The sequence below is a fragment of the Argentina anserina genome, chromosome 7 (assembly GCF_933775445.1).
Source record: "Argentina anserina chromosome 7, drPotAnse1.1, whole genome shotgun sequence".
NCBI classification, from domain to species: domain Eukaryota; kingdom Viridiplantae; phylum Streptophyta; class Magnoliopsida; order Rosales; family Rosaceae; genus Argentina; species Argentina anserina.
In genome coordinates this window covers 801,558-819,778 of record NC_065878.1, presented here as the reverse complement: position 1 = coordinate 819,778, position 18,221 = coordinate 801,558, and the positions used below count along the sequence as shown (strand labels likewise).

At 38.9% G+C, this 18,221-nt stretch overlaps 2 protein-coding genes and 1 long non-coding RNA gene across 4 annotated transcripts; 2 read left to right on the top strand and 1 right to left on the bottom strand.

Annotated features, from left to right (window-relative positions):
• Positions 1-2,405: 2,405 nt before the first annotated feature.
• Positions 2,406-3,447, top strand: LOC126802471 (zinc finger A20 and AN1 domain-containing stress-associated protein 5). Its single transcript, XM_050530110.1, has one exon. It carries the CDS (start codon positions 2,635-2,637, stop codon positions 3,145-3,147), a length of 513 nt encoding a protein of 170 aa, XP_050386067.1. The 5' UTR covers positions 2,406-2,634; the 3' UTR covers positions 3,148-3,447.
• Positions 3,448-10,845: 7,398 nt separating this feature from the next.
• LOC126802473 (sm-like protein LSM7) lies at positions 10,846-14,041 on the bottom strand. Its single transcript, XM_050530113.1, has 6 exons — positions 13,899-14,041; positions 13,660-13,713; positions 13,479-13,560; positions 12,982-13,053; positions 12,770-12,822; positions 10,846-11,154 (listed from the first exon to the last, which is right to left on the bottom strand). The coding sequence occupies exons 2-6, from the start codon at positions 13,660-13,662 to the stop codon at positions 11,065-11,067; spliced, it is 300 nt and encodes a 99-aa protein (XP_050386070.1). The 5' UTR covers positions 13,663-13,713; positions 13,899-14,041; the 3' UTR covers positions 10,846-11,064.
• Positions 14,042-16,680: 2,639 nt separating this feature from the next.
• On the top strand, positions 16,681-17,910 carry LOC126802477 (uncharacterized). 2 transcript variants are annotated; one of them, XR_007672961.1, is made up of 3 exons: positions 16,681-17,054; positions 17,210-17,357; positions 17,449-17,910. It is a non-coding gene; the product is annotated as an uncharacterized LOC126802477 (long non-coding RNA). The 2 variants fall into 2 exon arrangements; XR_007672960.1 differs by lacking the exon at positions 16,681-17,054 and having other exon boundaries at positions 17,065-17,357.
• The last annotated feature ends 311 nt before the right edge of the window (positions 17,911-18,221 follow it).

Genomic DNA, 18,221 nt, shown 5'->3' with positions numbered 1-18,221 from the left:
GAAATAAAATGCAATTTATTTATTAAGTTGAAATTGAAATACATATTAAATTAAAACACATACTAAAATTAAACACAAGCTTAATAATTAAACACAAACATCATGAAAACACATGATATAACATATTTAAAGTATTTCACCGGTTTCCACCCTCCAAATGTGTTTCACCAAGTCTCTCTGAAGCTCTTGATGGTTGTAAGCAGATTCAAGATCGGCAACACGGTCGTGCAACCGTTGTATATTAGCTCCATCTCTACTGATTGGCTCAAAAAGAACTCGATTCCCTTGTGCATTCACCGGCCCATCATAAACCCGGAAAGCCTTCGATGGGTTTTGCAAGTCTTCTTCTTCTTCCTCATCATCATCCTCATCATCCACATACTCTTCCTCAACAATCATGTTATGCAATATAATGCAAGCTAACATGATGGTAGTCATTACTGATTTGTGGTGCAATGTACAACTATGACGTATAATTGCCCATCAAGATTGCAAGATGTCAAATGCCCTCTCCACATCTTTCCGGTATGCCTCTTGTTTCTTTGCGAAGAGCTTATCTAGCGGCGTCTGGGGATTGGAAATTGTTTTGACAAATGTAGAATGCCTTGGATATATTCCGTCAGCCAGATAATAAGTTGTGGTGTACCTCTGTCCATGGACTTCGTAGACGACAGTTGGGCCTCTTTCGACAAGGATCTCTGAGAACACATTCGATAGGTGGAGCATATTAATGTCATTTTTAGCTCCAGGACACCCAAAAAGCTGTGCCATATCCACGTATCATACGAGGCCACTGCCTCTAGGATAACCGTTGGGCGACCCTTTCGCCCCGAGTATGCCCCTTGATAGGCGGTTGGGTAGTTCTTCCACTCCCAGTGCATGCAGTCGATGCTTCCAATCATGTCTGGAAAACCTCGGCGTTCGCCTTTAGCTAGTAGTCGCATGAGGTCTGCCGGTGTTGGAGTGCAGAGGTATCTTGGACCATAGAGATGAACCACTTGGCTGCAAAACTCCTTCATACATTCCAAGGTAGTCGATTCCCCCATCCTTGTAATTTCAGTACACTGATATGCAGCTGACCCGTACGCTAGCATTCGTAGATCCCCGGTCATTTTTTGTTGGGGAAGTAGCCCTAGCAAACCAGTGGCGTCTTCTCTTTGATGCCAAGACATGTCGTGGTTGCAGAGGTCCGTCATGATAATGTTGAATCGGTCTCTGCTCATCCTGTACCTCCGGCGAAAGTTTTGAGCGTCGAAGATTTGACGTTCGATGAAGTAATCTTCAATGAGATTGAGTCCCCTAGATAGCCTCTGACGTGGCTTATTCGGTTTTTTACCGCGACGTGAACCGCTTGGTCGTGTTGATTCATCGTCGTATTGTGCTTCTGCCATGACCACCTGATTCACGAATGATTGCTCCATATCGTCATCATATTCTTGTTGACGTTATCTCCGCCTGAAAAAATTGTGGAAGCTGAAAAGATTCATCAGAGTGATGAACAAGGAAATGTTGCTAAGTGTTTAGATTGAAGGATGAGTTATATGCTTAGATTATTCACAATGATGTGAGTATAGATAGAGTGATATTAGACGTTTTATAACAAATTGGTCAAAAATCTTACCAGAAATCTGGTCCAATTATTTTGCTTACACTCTGTTAATTCTCTACTAGTCAAAAATTTTATCGAAAATCTGCTCTAATTATTTTACCGACAATGACACGTGGCAGTGACACCTGTCAATTCTCTTAGTCGAAAATCTTATCGGAAATTTTGGATAATATCGAGTCGATAATGACACGTGACACATTATTATTGGTTGTAAATATATCTGGTAAAAAAATTAATCATTTCACAACAAAACAAAATTGAATTACTCAAGCAAATTGTAAATGAGTGTGTGAAAAAATCGATTTGGTCGAAGCAAAATTTGTTTTTGGGACCACCTTTTACTTGAGCAAAACCATTTTATAGATGCAGATGCTCTCTTAGGTTGCAATGCCTCGTGGGCCGTGGCGTTGAAAGTATACGGAATAATTATTTTAAAAAATGTGGGTCCATTCATTCTGCCCCATCGTACCCGTCTGCTGACAAACCAGCGGCACCACTTGTTGGCTCGTTTATACGCCATAGCAGCCAATCGCATCAATCCGACGGCTTTCTGCATGTGGTGAAAAAAGAAGCCGGGCCCCGCCGACCTTAAAAAATAAAATTTGGAACCTTTTTTTTTCTGTCAATAATGACGGATTACAAGACAATCTAGAACAAGCGAGTCCGCAGGGAAGGGTCATATAGGTAAAATCATTGCGGAACAAAAATACGCGTTTCTATGAGACCCATAATTTTTCATAAACTCGCCATTACCGACCTTTCATCAGAGACCCGACTCCATCCCCTTCATATCCCCCATTTCTGTTGTCTCTCTCCTTCGCCCCAAACCTTCTCTCTCTCTCTCTCTCTCTCTCTCTCTTCCAACTCTTTCTCTCTCTAAATTATTTAAACCACAAAACTCAACCTCCTCTCTCTCCATCTCTCTTTCTCCATCGGAGATAGATACTAGCTTTCACGACATAATATTATTATAGATCGAGAGAAAGTTCGAGCTAGCTCATCGGATCGAGCTTAAGCTAAAGAAAATGGCTCAGAGGACGGAGAAGGAGGAGACGGAGTTCAAGGTCCCCGAAACCTTAACACACTGCGTCAACAACTGCGGCGTCACCGGCAATCCCGCCACCAACAACATGTGCCAGAAGTGCTTCAACGCCACCACCTCCACAGCCACAACAACCGCCGCAGCCGCAACAACGTCGTCAACAACCACCGCGGTTTTCAAGTTTTCCCGCGAGAAGGTCCCGAGATCCAGCTCGTTTCGGTTTGAGAGTCCCTCCGAGACCATCCGTAGAGCAGCGACGTCGGTGGAGAGCACGAGATCGGAGGATTCGTCGATGAGGCGCGTAGTCAACCGGTGCTCCGGATGCCGGAGAAAGGTCGGATTGACCGGATTCCGATGCCGGTGCGGGGAGCTGTTCTGCTCAGCGCACAGATACTCGGATCGACACGTGTGTAGCTACGACTATAAGGCCGCCGGACGCGAGACCATCGCCAGAGAAAACCCCGTGGTCAAGGCCGCCAAGATCGTCAGGGTTTGATGCTTTCATATTTAAAACCTTTTGTAGAAATGAAAAAAAAACATGCTTCATATTTCAGAAATATTCCTCTATAAAAACGAGAGGAATTGCTGCTCGGTTGTTCGCGGTGTCTCTCCCTCGGAGATCACCAGAACGATCGTATAGAGCTGCAGAGAGAGATGGCTTTGGCTTCTCGAATTCTCTCTTAAATTATTATTACTTTTTTTTCTTAAATTTTAATTTCAATTTTTTGTGTGTTGTTCTTTGTTTGGAAATGATCAGTTATGGTGATTAACGATGATGATATTCGACGTTTTGGTTGTTCTTGTTTTTATATTCGTATGAAACTTCCTTTTAATCGAAATGTGAATGGCAGTTGAATGTAAATTCAGCAAGGGACAGGGTGGTTTACGTCATTTACCTCCCCCGCAACTGGTAAATCGGTTGGGAGTTGCGGCGCCCCCAGAATGGGACCGTGCCAGGTTTTTCAATAATTTAGTTTCTCGCGATATGATGAGACGATAAGAAAATTGATATCTCCGTAAAGCCGGAGTTTTGGTGGGCGAATAAGAGGACGACACGTGTTGGATGCATGACGGAAAAAGCTGTAAAGGTGGGGGGAGGCGAGAGGTGAGGGGCACATTTGCGTGTCTGATAATTAGTTGCCCTTTTTCATGATATAAAAGAAAAGGCGATGGGAGATCGGACGGTGGGAATTGAGTGCTGGTGGGTGTGGGAATTGATGACGTGGATGAGTGCCGGAAAGATGTGGGGACCACAATTTTGGTAATGGTGGTGGGGCCTCTCTCTTCCGGGTTGGTGACCTTTGGGAGATATGAAAAGATGTAAGAACTCAGAACAGAAAGCAAGAGAACAGTTTAGTAATTAATGAAACAGAAAAATTATGTTGCACAGTGTTTCTTGATCAATGAATTAGCTTTAGTAACTTTCAGTATTTCATTAGAAGTTGTAATTTTGCAAGACTTCATATATTTAGCAGGTGTGCATCAAGCACTACACATTTTCAAGCATTTTGGTACGAGTTGCAGATTATAATAGACCACGTGCGTACGGACGAGAGACAACGCATTTCAACCCGATCGACGATGCATAGTGTAAAAAGCCAAAATACTCGGCCCTATCCTTGGTTGATATTTGATTGGTCTACGTATCTGGTACGTAAGATAGGGAATATCAAGGTTGGTGCTGCGAATAACCAATCGTAGATAAATTTATAAGAAAATGTGGATGACGACGATGATGGAACTGTTTGTAGTTGTCGTGATAATATATTGAGTTGATGAGTTAAAGTTGCCGACTTCTAACTTGTTTTGTAATTTCCCACTTTGGCTTTTCAATAACATACATCAGCTACAATGCAAAGCCTCATCATTTCCCTTATCAAACAATGAGACATCCTTTATCGGCACTTATTTGTTAGGCAGTTCTCTAATTTTGTTTTGATGATGATGAAGGGTCTAAATTTCAAGTACTAGTCTAAAATCGTGCATTTTGGACTTTGATGAGCTACTTAGGGCATGATTCGATTTGTATCAATATATGGTTGATGAATCTAGCACTCAAACACAATCTTAGGAACTACATTCAAACACTAAATTCATATGCACATATCTGAAAATTATCTAAAAGTATGAGAAAAATGATTAGAACACAACAATAGAAATACAAACTCATTAATTATAGGAAACCATCAAGTTGGCAAAGAACCAAAAATCAAATAAAACAATCTGAAAATTTCGATTCTTAATACAAAACAATAATCCCACACAAACATCACACTACAATCTTCATAGACAAAGTATTATAAAAAATCAAAAACGAACAAACCCGTGGAGAAGAGTTGCGAGAATCACACGTTGTAGGAACCTTGGAGGTGTGTCTTCAATAGTGATTTTGGTGGAGATGAAATTTGTATATGGGGGAGAATGGCTTGCTGTTTTGGTGAATGATGTTTGAGATAGTATTTTGGTAGAGTTTTGGCTCTTGAATGCAAAGGAGAAGTGATTTTATTTGAGAGATGAAGCCATGTATAGGGTAGTTGCACATTTCCTCATATTATAATGCAATGCTTTAATCCGTTAAATCATGTCATGTTTTGTTCCCTAAAACATGTCATACTTTAATCCCTAAAACATGTCATGTTTTATGCCTTTAATGATCACCTTCTATTTAATTGTTGCATGGCTTGGTTCCATCTCTTTTTCTTTAATTATCTCTTCAATCAAATCTGAAAATAAGAAAATAAAATCATAAGTAAGAGATAATTAGTTTCAAAACTAGGATTCCTAGTCAAACTAGGACTCTAGACCAATTATGCGTTTTTAACTCATGTAAGCACAAAAATACATCCAATACCGCCCAAGACTCTTGCTACGACTCAATGACTCAATAGTACAACAATAAGGGCTAAACAAAGTACAAATTGAGGTAAAAATATGTTAAGAACGTCGCATAAAGTGCTCCAATCATGGTCCAATTCTTCATCAATCAAATCATAAACGAATTTCAACTCTTATTAACATTTTATCATAGATCAATGTAACAAGTCATTGAGTTTTCGGAAGTGGAAAACAAAACCTAATGGTTTTGCGATAAGGTGGCGGCGATCTTCGATCCCATTTGCCGGAAAAGCGTTCCGGCACGGCATCGTAAAGGGTGCATGGTGGGCTTCTCACTCCTGTGAGGCATCTGTGGTGGATCGGAAAACAAGGCCTCGAAGGAACGAGATTGCGGTAGTGGTTCCAAGTAGTAATGTGGTTGGCGTTCTTCGATGCCGAATCATGTTTCCTGCGTCTCCATTCCGGTTGGATTTTGAGGCAGCCACTTGGGTTCATGTCTGGGCTTTGGGGCCTAGATCTAGCCCTAGTCCTAGGGTTGTTTTTGCTTGGGCCTTAGTGTCTGGGTAATTTAGTCAATTTTATTTCTGCTTTGAATAAATCACGATAGATCTTGATAGCGTCATCTTTTTTTTCTCTTTGGTTACTTGTGGACTATTATTCCTAAAGTTGTATTACTTTAGGTGAAACTAGATTTTTTGCTTAGGTTTTCCTTTCATGATTCATTATTGATGTAGTCAGGGATCTCCCAGTGGGTCATACTGGTAATGTAATCTTCTTCATACATTAATAGATGTGACGTCTTTGATGATTATATATATATATATATATATATATATATATATATTCACACACATATATATCAAGTCATCATATATATAAGGGATCCCTCTTAAATGAAAACTCATGAGTATTCATATACTTAGATAAGAGTCATGTATCTTTTTTTTCTTTTTTTTTTGAAGATGATGAATACTTTCATTCAGATTGCAAACAAAAGCCAAGGAAAGACCTCTACATGTCCACCCGCTACCACATTTCCAGGGTAGACAAGGATTCATGGCAAAGCCAAAGGGACACATATCTTGTCCACCTATCTAAGCAACAAGCACCATGCTAGAACAACCTATGATCAACATGCGAAGAAAAGAACCAACAAAGCAAAGGAGCTAAACAAAAACAAGAGTTCAAAGCAAACTAAAAAAACAAAAGAAACCAACAAAATAAAAGAAACAAGAGGTTGAGCCTCATATCTGCTCCTTTCCCTTGGAGCTAGGGGAAGGAGGTCACCAACATACATGTAAACAAGGACTTGATCTCTAGAGACTGGCTTGTGCTTAGGAGACATTTTGTTCTTCTGACCCAGCGGACGACCTGGACCACGTTTCTTTGACACCACCAAAGTGCTTAGAGCTTGAGCAAAAACACTGTCAGACCTCTCAATCAGTCCCAACGACTTTGGAGTAAATTTGGAAGGAAATTCAGACATCTTTAGTCGTTTTAGAGGAGCATCACTCTGAGTATTGGTGAGGATATTCTCGATTGATTGTACCAACTTCTTTGGAGAAGTAGTCTCTCTTGAGCGTTTAGGGTCTTCCTCATTTGAGCTATAACCTTGCATGTCAGTATACTAAAAATTGACAGGAACAAGAGCTAAACTGTCATCCGATTTCTCAGCCAAATTCTTCTTATTTATGATCACATATTTTCTAAACTTGCTTGGACCAGCATCATTAGAGCAACTAGTATTCAGATCAAACAAAGGTCGCATGCTAGGGGTTTGATCAGAGATATGCGAACCAGAGAAACGAAAAGTTCCTTTGTGCCTAATTGGACCTAGAATGGATGGCAAGGTTGTAAGATTGGGCATGCTCCGCTTGTGTGCAGATTGGACTAATTGTTGCGGATCAATGAAAGGTGAAGAAAAGCATTGACCCTCTTCATGCCATAAAAGATTACACTTCTTGCATCTTCCAACAAGGTTATCATAATAAAAGGAGACTTCCTTCTCCACTTGATCATAAAATTTGATCAGCTTTTTCATAACAAAAGGTCGAGAAAGACGATGTGAAACCCTAATCTTGATTTTCCTCGAGGTCCGCCATTCCTTTTCATCCCACTAGATGAAATCACCGGAAATCATGGCCGCCGAATGAATACGATTCGCTTTCTCAAATTTGGGGGGAAGTTCTTGAGATATACCCAGAAGAAAAGTTGTCCACAGGCACCGAATGGATCTCGGCAATGCCATCATATTCTTGAAAAATCACCGGAGCTCTGCCATAATACCATGGGCCGCCAGTAATCACATGATTTGCATCTTTAGCGAGATTGAAAGCAAAGATGTGTCGCTCCGGCATCCGAGCTTGAACTTGAAAGGATCCTTCAAATGACGAGAGTCGTTTGAAGTGAGATCGGAGGTCTCACGCGGAGATTTTTTTATGTGCCAAGGGTTTGGCAAGAAAGAAGGATTGACCATAACCAGTATGATCATCTTCATCGTCGTCAATGTGTGAGATGTCAAAGAGATCTTGGCTTGCGATAGCAAGAGAATGGGCAAAGTTTTGGGTAACAGCTTCTAGGTTAGCCATGAAAAGGGACAGAGCTAGGAATTGAAAGTGTTCAGTGCTAAAATTGCCTTAGACTTCACCCTAAGAAAGATTATAGGTTTTCTTTCATATTAATTTTCAATACTTAATCATCATGTGATGTGTATTTTACACTTCTAAACGTCAAAATAAAAGTAATAAACAAAAACACAACACATTGTCCGGAAATGTGATGATCATACGGTCCAAATTTGAATTTGCATACTAATATATGCTAATTATGTTTCCAATGACAAAAATACCATAATTTTGAGATAACTAACACGTAATTAAAATATTAAAAAAACACATAATTAAAGTAAGCATTCATCTTTTGGTAGGAATTGTGGGACTGAGTTATGAATAATTACTTCATAACCTTTTTTTCTGGCTGGGCTTATTAACAAGAAATTAGTGTTTAGCATAATTTTCTACATGTAAAAGTATAAGTGGCTAAAAATCCTCTGGGCTACAGCCCAGGGAAAGTTACACTAAGCTCCGTCACTGGCCATGAAGGAGAATGAAGGGAGGGAGAAATCAAGGACAACAGCATGAATATACCTAGACTAAGTTAGGATGCTGAGCGGCCAAAAGAGGGAGCAGCGCTGCAAGGGCTTCAATTAATAAGATCATGACTCACCGACCAAGAGCAAATAATCAAATACATATGCTCGTACACAACTCGTAAGTCGTAACACATTTTGTCATTTTCTTCCAACCTCAAGATCACATAATATACGTGCAAAGGAGAAGAATTGGGGGAAGATAAGAGTCATGTATCGCGTGCCCTTTCACTTAATAAACTAAAAAAAAAACAGAAAATCATAAAATATGGGTTAGAATTGTAACATTTTAAATTTGTTTTACTACAAAGCACAAACTACAAAGATAATATTTCGCACAAGAGTACAAGCAGATATTATCTGATATTTAAGGTCTCAGTTTGGCCCCGATGTGCAATTGGAAAAATCTGCGTTTGCAGGTTTAATCATCAGCAATTTTTAAAAGATTCATTTTACAACTTTCATAATTTGTCTAAAATTGTATTTTTTTTTATGGGAGGGCTAGTGCGGCCACCCTCAAGCCTTCATTAATGAAACTGTCGAATACAAGGGGCGATGTGAAGCCTAAACCCCTGATTACAAAAACCTAACATAATATCAAAGATCTCTACAAACAAGTACCCAACAAAGCACCAATTAGCAAACAGTACTACTCTAATGGCGACTCTATTTGCTTTGAAACAACGGTGACATAATGGAGAAGACGATAGATATGAGACCCTAATAACAATGAAGCAGCAGTTACATATCCTAATATCCAATACAGTAGCTCTCCAACTATGTTGCGCCGGACGATCAATCCGACGACCTTTAGTCTCACCCTGCCACTAGGGGGAAACGACTATTAGACAAAGCAAAGAACTCGCCGCCTACCTAGAGCAGACAAGGCATAAAGAGTGCACACACGGACACGAATCCCGACTTCTCCTACGCAACTATTGTAGGAACTTATTAACTGAAAATAAATATTAAACAAAGCTAAACACAACTAAAATAAATATTAATTAGGGTTAGGCCCATGAGGGGAGCCCAAACCCAAACCTTGTTCCTGGAGGAGCAAATCGTCGGCCAAACATGATACCAACTCACATCAATAACCACCGGAGAAGCACCCCATGCCTCCACCTCATCAGCTTGACCACTGCCATCCAAGTTGCACCATTCCTGCCGCTCCAAAGACAAACATCGTCCATAGCCGCTTCACTTCTCACCAGATCGAACCCAAGAGACACCACCCAGATCAGATCAGATTCAACCCAAGCCGCGCCTCCACATGCTCGCCACCACCCATCCGTTCACGCACTAACGATGCCAGCACCCTCCGTTGTTAGCCCTGTTGAGAAAAGACCAAAAAATAGCCGACCACTCCTCCTCCATCTAACAACCACCACACATGATCCCACACTCATCTGAAGCTATGGAACCGGCGCACACTAGACCAACAAGAAACCAACAAAACCCGTCTGACGACGGTAAGAGCGCGCCGCTAGACAGGACGCAACACCACCACAAGGGTTTTCTCTCTTGCGGCTCTCTTGGGGCTAGGGTTTATTTTTATTAGAGTTCGTGAATTTAGGAAATAAGTTAATTCACCCAGCACCTTAGTCAAATTATTTGAGAATTTAAAATCATAATATGGGCCAACCTAAGTGAGTCATGAATACTGTTGTGCTGAATCGACAAATGTGGACATCTTTGTATATTTCACTACAGTGTATTTGATTAGGAGACAACACGTCGAAATAGCAATCAACAAAAGTGCGCACCATACACCAAATTTTCATTTGTGCTTTTGGCTGTCAAAACACACTAAGCTATTTCGGAACATTTAGAATTCTCATCGATGGTACCTTCACGCCAAAATCAAGAACCATTTAGCTACTAGCTTTTTTGCTGGACAAATACTTTGCGACCTGAGACCCCAATTACAATGCAACCTAACCCCAATTAAGTGAATGAACAATGTTCAAGTGCGCATTTGAGTGGAGAGGAGCAAAATGAACCATAATTTTTGGACCATAATTTTTGGAGCACAATGTTCAAGCAATCTTTTTGGACCATAATTTTGCAATGCTAGCGCGCTGAATGCATAGTTTTAAGGTGGCCTTCTGCCAAATTGGGTAAGAAATAGGGTTAAGAAAAATGGACAAAAATTTCAAGGTTTTTTGGGAGGCAAAAGAACCAGAACTCTTATGTAAAAAAAAGAGCAGCAAAATAGACAATTAGGCTAAGGTTGTATCAAACTCTAGTGAATTTTACAAAGTACGCAACTGTGGATAGGGTCAGCTACTCCAAACCCCAGAAAGACGAATTTCAATATCAGAACTCGCCTCATATCATAAAAATGAGCATGACAAATTTAAAGCCTTGGATATCACATACACCACTATCATGGTTTCTTAAAAACAGTGCAAAGCAAGCTACTCCATCTTAGACACCATCAGGCTGGCTAAAGGGGTTGGCAATCTCTTCTGTACCATCTGTTGGCGACACAAGCATCACAGCAGTTCCCCTACAAACCTGCACAAATAAATGCAAATTCAAACTTTTGGAATAAATTATTTAAAAAAAACAAAACAAGACATGCCATTCAAAGACCAATACTTGATACAGCAGTAGTTACAAATCTGCATGATAGCCTAGATTTACTAAAAATTCAGATGAAGATTTCCTTACACTTTTCCAGTTATAATTAAACTTGCATAATGAAAAAATGAACAATCACCAACGAATTTCAGGGAGGGTAACTAGTTTAAGAACCCTTTAGTTGAACTAAATTCCTTAACACTACCCTTCTCTGACCAAATTTATATTAAAGCCTGGCACATGTCTGGCGTAAAAGTTTCCAAATCCACTAGTAAAGAATTTTACACATTCCCGGAACTCAAGGATAATGTAATATCCATCAAAATCTAAAAGAGTTATTATCCTCCCATGGAGAAAGAACGTTGAGGATTAAACACTCAAAGCTGCAGACTTTAACCATCCAATTACAAGATGGGTTCATTCCATTCCAAAAACAGAAAGAGGATGGTTTTTAGAGTACACATATGTTTCGAGTCAGTCTACTTTGGTATCAGAGATGAAAAGGTGCATTATGGTTCATCTAGCAGCTTCTTGATAATTTATCCATAAAGAAAGGAATGGTACTTGGGGGCAAACTGCAAAGAGGCATTTTTTGGAATGAACAATAATGCAGTACCTAGTGTTCCAAACTTCCAATTGGGAAAAAAAATTGGGCAAGTAATAAGACTTATCAAACATGTATTCAACATGCCTCTAGAGTATTATACTGAGGTGAGAGAGTGAGAAGGTTTGTTCTTTATAGTGGGAAGGTTTGTTCTGAATTTCTGATTCTCTTGATAAGGTGCAGCTCTGAATGCCAAATGAATCACTTTCAGGTGTTTGATTAAACTCTCCATTGGTTGAGCATGAGTGCATGAATTTATGAACATCACAATGCCTATAAATGCATGTCACAATTTATCGAAAAGGACACACATGAACGAAGATGAGGAAGAATATACTTTGCATCCTTCCAGAGAAGTCACAGGACGCCCACTGATTGCAAGGTTAGTGGAGTTTCACCCATAAGTTCAAAATTATGAAAAAAGAGATGAGGCATGAGGATTCATTGCTTTAAGTGGACAATTAACTACCCTGCAGACCTTTAAAAACTTCTGAGATACTCTAAACACCAGGTAAGTGATGAATTTCCAAGAATTTAGCCCACATCTAGGGGGCATCCGGCTTACCAAAAGTCTAGCCTCTAAGTTCACCTACCATGAATAATAAGTATTAGATTACTTGACAACTAGTAAGTCGCCTATAGTTGCCCACAATAAAGGTTAATATATATACAAGCTGAGACTAGATGCCTCAAACACCACGCATTTAACAAAAGGACCGATGCAATTAGAAGCCCAGAGAAGAAAGGAACCAACTTAATTAAACAGTTTGACGAGATTTCCAACTAGAAGTGGATTTTTTAAAAGAAGTTGAACTCTGCAGTCAGGTTCAGTTTTAGTTGTATTCAGGGACAAGATTTGGGTTGATTGATACCATTAATCGGTTTGTAGGATTTATTTCAATAAATCTTAAATAGTGCGACTAAAGATGAGCCAAGAGTACATACAATTAGGCCAAGGCGCCTGGTTTGGTCAGTTGTCTTTAGTGGATCATCAGAATCTGCAACAACAAAAGAAAGAGAAAATTCAAGGATGAATTTATCTCCTAAGTTGCAAACCTTATGAAAATAAACCTTGTTTTATGAACCCTGCCTTCAGGTGCTATAAATCGATAATTCTTGTACAAGGATGTTTTAGTTGAGAATGGTATGAAACATACCTCTTAAGAACTCAACTGCTTCATCAAGAACAAGGTTCAACAACTGATCATATCCTTTAAGAGTACCTGTCACTGTAACCAAATCCACCATATTGATGGCACAAAATTAGATTCTACACACATCTACAGCCATTATAAAGTGAAGGCAAGAATCTTCAGTCACTAAATACCTAAAGAGTAAAACAATAGTGATAGATTGATAATATGTATCTAAGCATAAGAAAGCAGGATACACGATTCTTGGTGTATTTTTTCAGTGTTGCTACAAACCCTAAGATACAGTGTTTACTCCATAACCTCCAAAACTGTTTCTGCATCTAGACATTGCATGATTTAAGTCTTACGAACCACTCTTTCTCGTGAACCAAACTCATAATCCATATTACACAACGAATATATAGTCGAAATTTAATCAGAGACAATTACGACTAGGCAGCTACAAGGCTAAATAAAATAGATATAGAAACTTGATAGAGATAATGAAGTTGAGAAGAAACCTTGTCTACCACCAGTGAGCTTGACTTGGACACCTTTGTCCACAAATTTGGCCAAGTCCAACACTGTTTCTTTCCTCCCTGACTGAAACACACCACCACCAACAACAACAAAACATGGAATCACGAAACCCGAAAATATAACCAAGGCTCTCAGTAGTCTTCTTCTGGGTATCAAACTCACCATCTTAGTCGGGTCTTCTTTTCAGTTCCTCAGATGCACAAGCTGTTTCAAACCCTAAAACCCGAAATTCATGGGGAAAACAATGAGTTACACGATTGGATAAAGGCATATAACAGCATATCACGAGAATTTGAATTCAGTGAAGTATGAGCTTAAGGAAGTACAAACACAATTTAGGGCTTTGAAGTTATAGCGAAAATGAAGAAGAAGAAGCAGATGATGATGGCGAAGAGACCTACCTGGATCGGTATCTCACACTGGGTCGTCGTCTAGGAGCGGGAGCTTGAAACGTTTGAGACTACTGCAAAACCTCGCATAAATATCAGACGAAAACACGATTTAGATCCGGGTTCTGTGGACCCCAAGTTTAAGCAGAGTCGGGTAATGCCCGGTATTAAGCGTATCATATTTAACCTAGGCATCATCATTTACTGAGTGGATCCGCAAGTCCAATGAGCTTTAAACCGACATGTGAGAAAACCGGTCAAAATCCGCTTCCATTGGTAGCGGGCCGGGGCTTAATTTAGAGGTGTAAAATCTGATCCGGCCCTCTAAAAACTCACAAGCCCCACTAGTAAAAACCTACCAATAAATAATATATTATACATGCATATAATATTTTATACATATATCAATTATATGTCTTTTTTAGTATACATAAAATATTATATGTTAATAATACTGGATTTAAAATTTTATATTTCTTTATATTATAACTTTATACTAGATTTAAAATAAAATTGTAGTATTATGAAGCAACTATATGAAGTAAACTTATCGGGGTTAATCGACACCAATTGATGTTATCAGTACTAATATTTAGGGACCCAGTTAAAACTTCATTTAATTCGGACCTCGTTTGACCGTCAGAATTTCAGGTAAACCGAAAACACCATATGCTCTAAGTGATGACTCATTACCAGGATGCGAACGTCGAAAGCCGTTTGCATATATGAAATCATCTAATTTTTGTCATCGATGGTGCGTGGTCGCACGAAGAAAACTTATTTGGCAAAATCTCGGTTAATGGGGTTTTAATATGTCAAAATGATTATTTTTTGTTGACCGTAGGTACGGTCGGTCAATCTATGTTCAAAACGGACGAAATTTTTATGGGGTCCATAAATATATATACAAATCACATCTGCTGGTGTCGATCGACTGTATTTAGAGTCGAAGTTGTTGATTGCCGAAGTGTCCACTAATGTATCATAACTTTTATATTAGATTTAAAATAAACCTATCGCATTATGAAGTAACTATATGAAGAAAACTTCTCGAGATTAATCGACACCAGCCGATATGATCGGTACTTATATTTAGAAACCATGTAAAAATTTCATCCAATTCGGATCTCGTTTGACCGTCGAAATTTCCGGTAAACCGAAAACACCAATAATATGCCCTAAGAGATGACCCATTACAAATATGTGAACACCAAAAGTCATTTGCATATCTGAAATCACCTAATTTTTATTACCTATCGTGCGCAATTGCACTGAGGAAACCTATTTGGCAAACCCCCGTCAATCGGGGTTTTAATATGTCAAAACGCTTTTTTTTGTTAACCGTAGGTACGAACGGTCAAACCATATCCAAAACAGACGAAATTTTTACGGGGTCCCTGAATATATATAACGATCTCATCTGCTGGTGTCGATCGACCATATTTCAAACTGAAGTTGTCGATCGTCGAAGTGTCCACTAATATATCATAACTTTTATATTAGGTTTATAATAAAACTATTGCATTATGAAGCGATTATATGAAGAAAACTTCTCGAAATCGATTGACACTATCCGATGTGATCAATATATATATTTAGTGACCATTTTAAAATTTTATCAAATTCAGACCTCGTTTAACCGTCGGAATTTCCGGTAAACTAAAAACACCACTAATATGCCCTATGGGAGGACTCATTACCAAGATGCGAATGTCGAAAGCTATTTACATATTTGAAATCACCTTTTTTTTCATCATTCGTACGTGGTCGCAACGAGAAAACTCATTTGGCAAAGTCCCAGTCAATGGGGTTTTATTATGTCAAACGCCTCTTTTTTTGTTAACCGTAGGTACGGAAGGTCAAACCATATTCAAAATTGACGAAATTTTTACAGGGTCCCTAAATATATATATCGATCAGATCTACCGGTGTCGATCGACAATATTTTGAAACTAGAATTTATTTGTGATTTTTTTATAATGTTTCTAATAATTCTTTTATTGTTTCATACCTTTAAATAAAAGTATTATGTTTTTTTTTCTAATACAAGTCTGCAATGCCCGGCTCGTAAAAGCCCGTAAAGGCCCGCTTTAGGTGGGCGAGCTTGGATATTTATATTTATGAAAATATCCGGCCCGGCCCAACTCGTCACTTAATTAAATGTACAAAGGCTCGACTCGGACCGCGCCCGGTCCATTGACAAGCCCTAATTTAACCAACTCACCTAATCTAAAAACAAAAAAACAAATAACATACCATGTAAAACTTTTAAACAAATAAGAACATCATCGGTCTCAAAATTGATTAAATAAATAAGGTTAATGTAATACCCTGAATTCGTAATTCGAGTTCAGAAAACACTTCTTAATTTTTCGTTTTTAAATTCTAAGTTCCGACTCGTCACACGTTAGTCTTAACGTTGACTTGTACGTCGGTACGACTTCACGAGTGTTCGCAGATTTATTTTCCAACACTCAATATATTTTACTTTAATTTCTAAATAGCTTGTGTTTTAGGGAATTGTTTTCCTAAAACTAAAAGCCTTCCATTTTTCCTAGCCATTAGATTTTGGCCATCTCTCATCCTAACCATCAAATTCTAATAATCTCTCAAATTAATCTAGGCCTTTAGATCATAGTGATATTTAATCCTAGCCTTCCATTTTTAATCTCTCTCACACACTCCACGTGCCTTAGCGCACCGAAACATCTCCTCCCTTTCTTTTATTTTCCTTCTTTCTTTTCTTCTTATTCTCCCCGATTACACAGAGAGACCAGCTCTCTTCCGTCTCACTGCTTCGTCTTCTCCTCACGCAGCACCGTCATTCGGCCTCCTCATGGCGGCGCACCAACCTAGAAACGTCTCTCTCTTCGCCCTCGTTCCAATCTTGTCTCCAACTCACGCATGCAACCAAGGTGCAGCTAGATCGGAGAAGGAGCCTGATGGAACTTTTCCCTGTTTTCCGGCCGATTCTCCCATCTCCGGCATCGCCTCGACCTGAAAATGGTAATTTATTGACTCTCTCTTCGTTCTAAACATCCTAGAGTCCTTAAAATCTCAATTTGATTCGATTATGACAAATTCCCTTTTTCTGTAAATTCTACTGTTTCTGGACGTTGAGTTCTCCGACCAAGCTTCAACCTTTGGCTTCAATTCTCATATTTGGAAGTAAGTTACAACCCCTTTGACACCTTTAATTTTTCAGGTTCTATTAATTTCACGATTTGGAGCTAAATTTATGTTTTTCCTCTTTTCTGCACATTGCTCCGTCGTGTCCTCTGTTTCCTTTACGTCATTCTTCGTCTTCTCCGACGTTGTGGAAGCTGTTGAAGGACATTAGTGAGTATTGGAACCCTGTTGAGCAGCTGTGATTAAGATGTTATTCAGGGCCTTTGTTTTGGCGTCTTGGAAGTTTTTGAAACCAGGAGAATGTTACTGTTTTGGAGTTTTGGCTCCTAGGACGAGTTTAAGGTAAAGATTTGACTGTTTGGAGTTTGTTGGAGTGATGAATCGTCAGTTTGAATTCCAAACTGATATTTTTATCTTCTCTGCGTTTTCTAAGATTTGTGTGGGCTATTTGAGCTGCTAAGAAGCTTGGAGGAACCTATATGGTTGCAGCTGCGAGTTACTAACTAACCAAAGGAGCGTAAATCTTTGGTGTTTCCAAGGTTGGTTAAGCCTAATCTTTCAATTTGGGATCAACAGAAGCCTTGGAATAATGGATGCCAGCGAGTTATTCTAACTTGATTTAACGGATTGAATAATCTATGGAACTCAGAAGAAATAAAATTGCCTTTTTTTTTTGGTCAATGAGAAATAAAATTGCCTTGGTTAGCCTCTCATTGATCGATTCAACCTCATTGCCTTGAGACAAAATTGAAGCAAGTGAAGATCTCCAACTTGTATTTAGAAACTCCAGCGACATTATCAAATTCCGTTGTTTTTTTTTGTCATAAAATAATGTCGTTTTACGTTTATCTTACCGAATATTTGATTTGATTAATGTGATTTTAGGTTTATATTATATATAATTATATGTTTCTCTTTTGTAGTGTTATATATGTATATATAATAATCTATGTTTATATGTATGCCCATATATGTATGTTTCAAATAAGTTTGCTAAAACAAACATATATATATAAAAGCGGATGTGTAATTACTAAATCCGCCTCAATATGAAGCAACTATATGAAGGAAACTTCTCGGAATCGATCGACACCAGTCGATATGATTGATATATATATATATAGTGATCTTGTAAAAATTTCATCCAATTAGGACCTCGTTTAACCGTCGGAATTTCCGGTAAACCGAAAACAATACTAATATGTC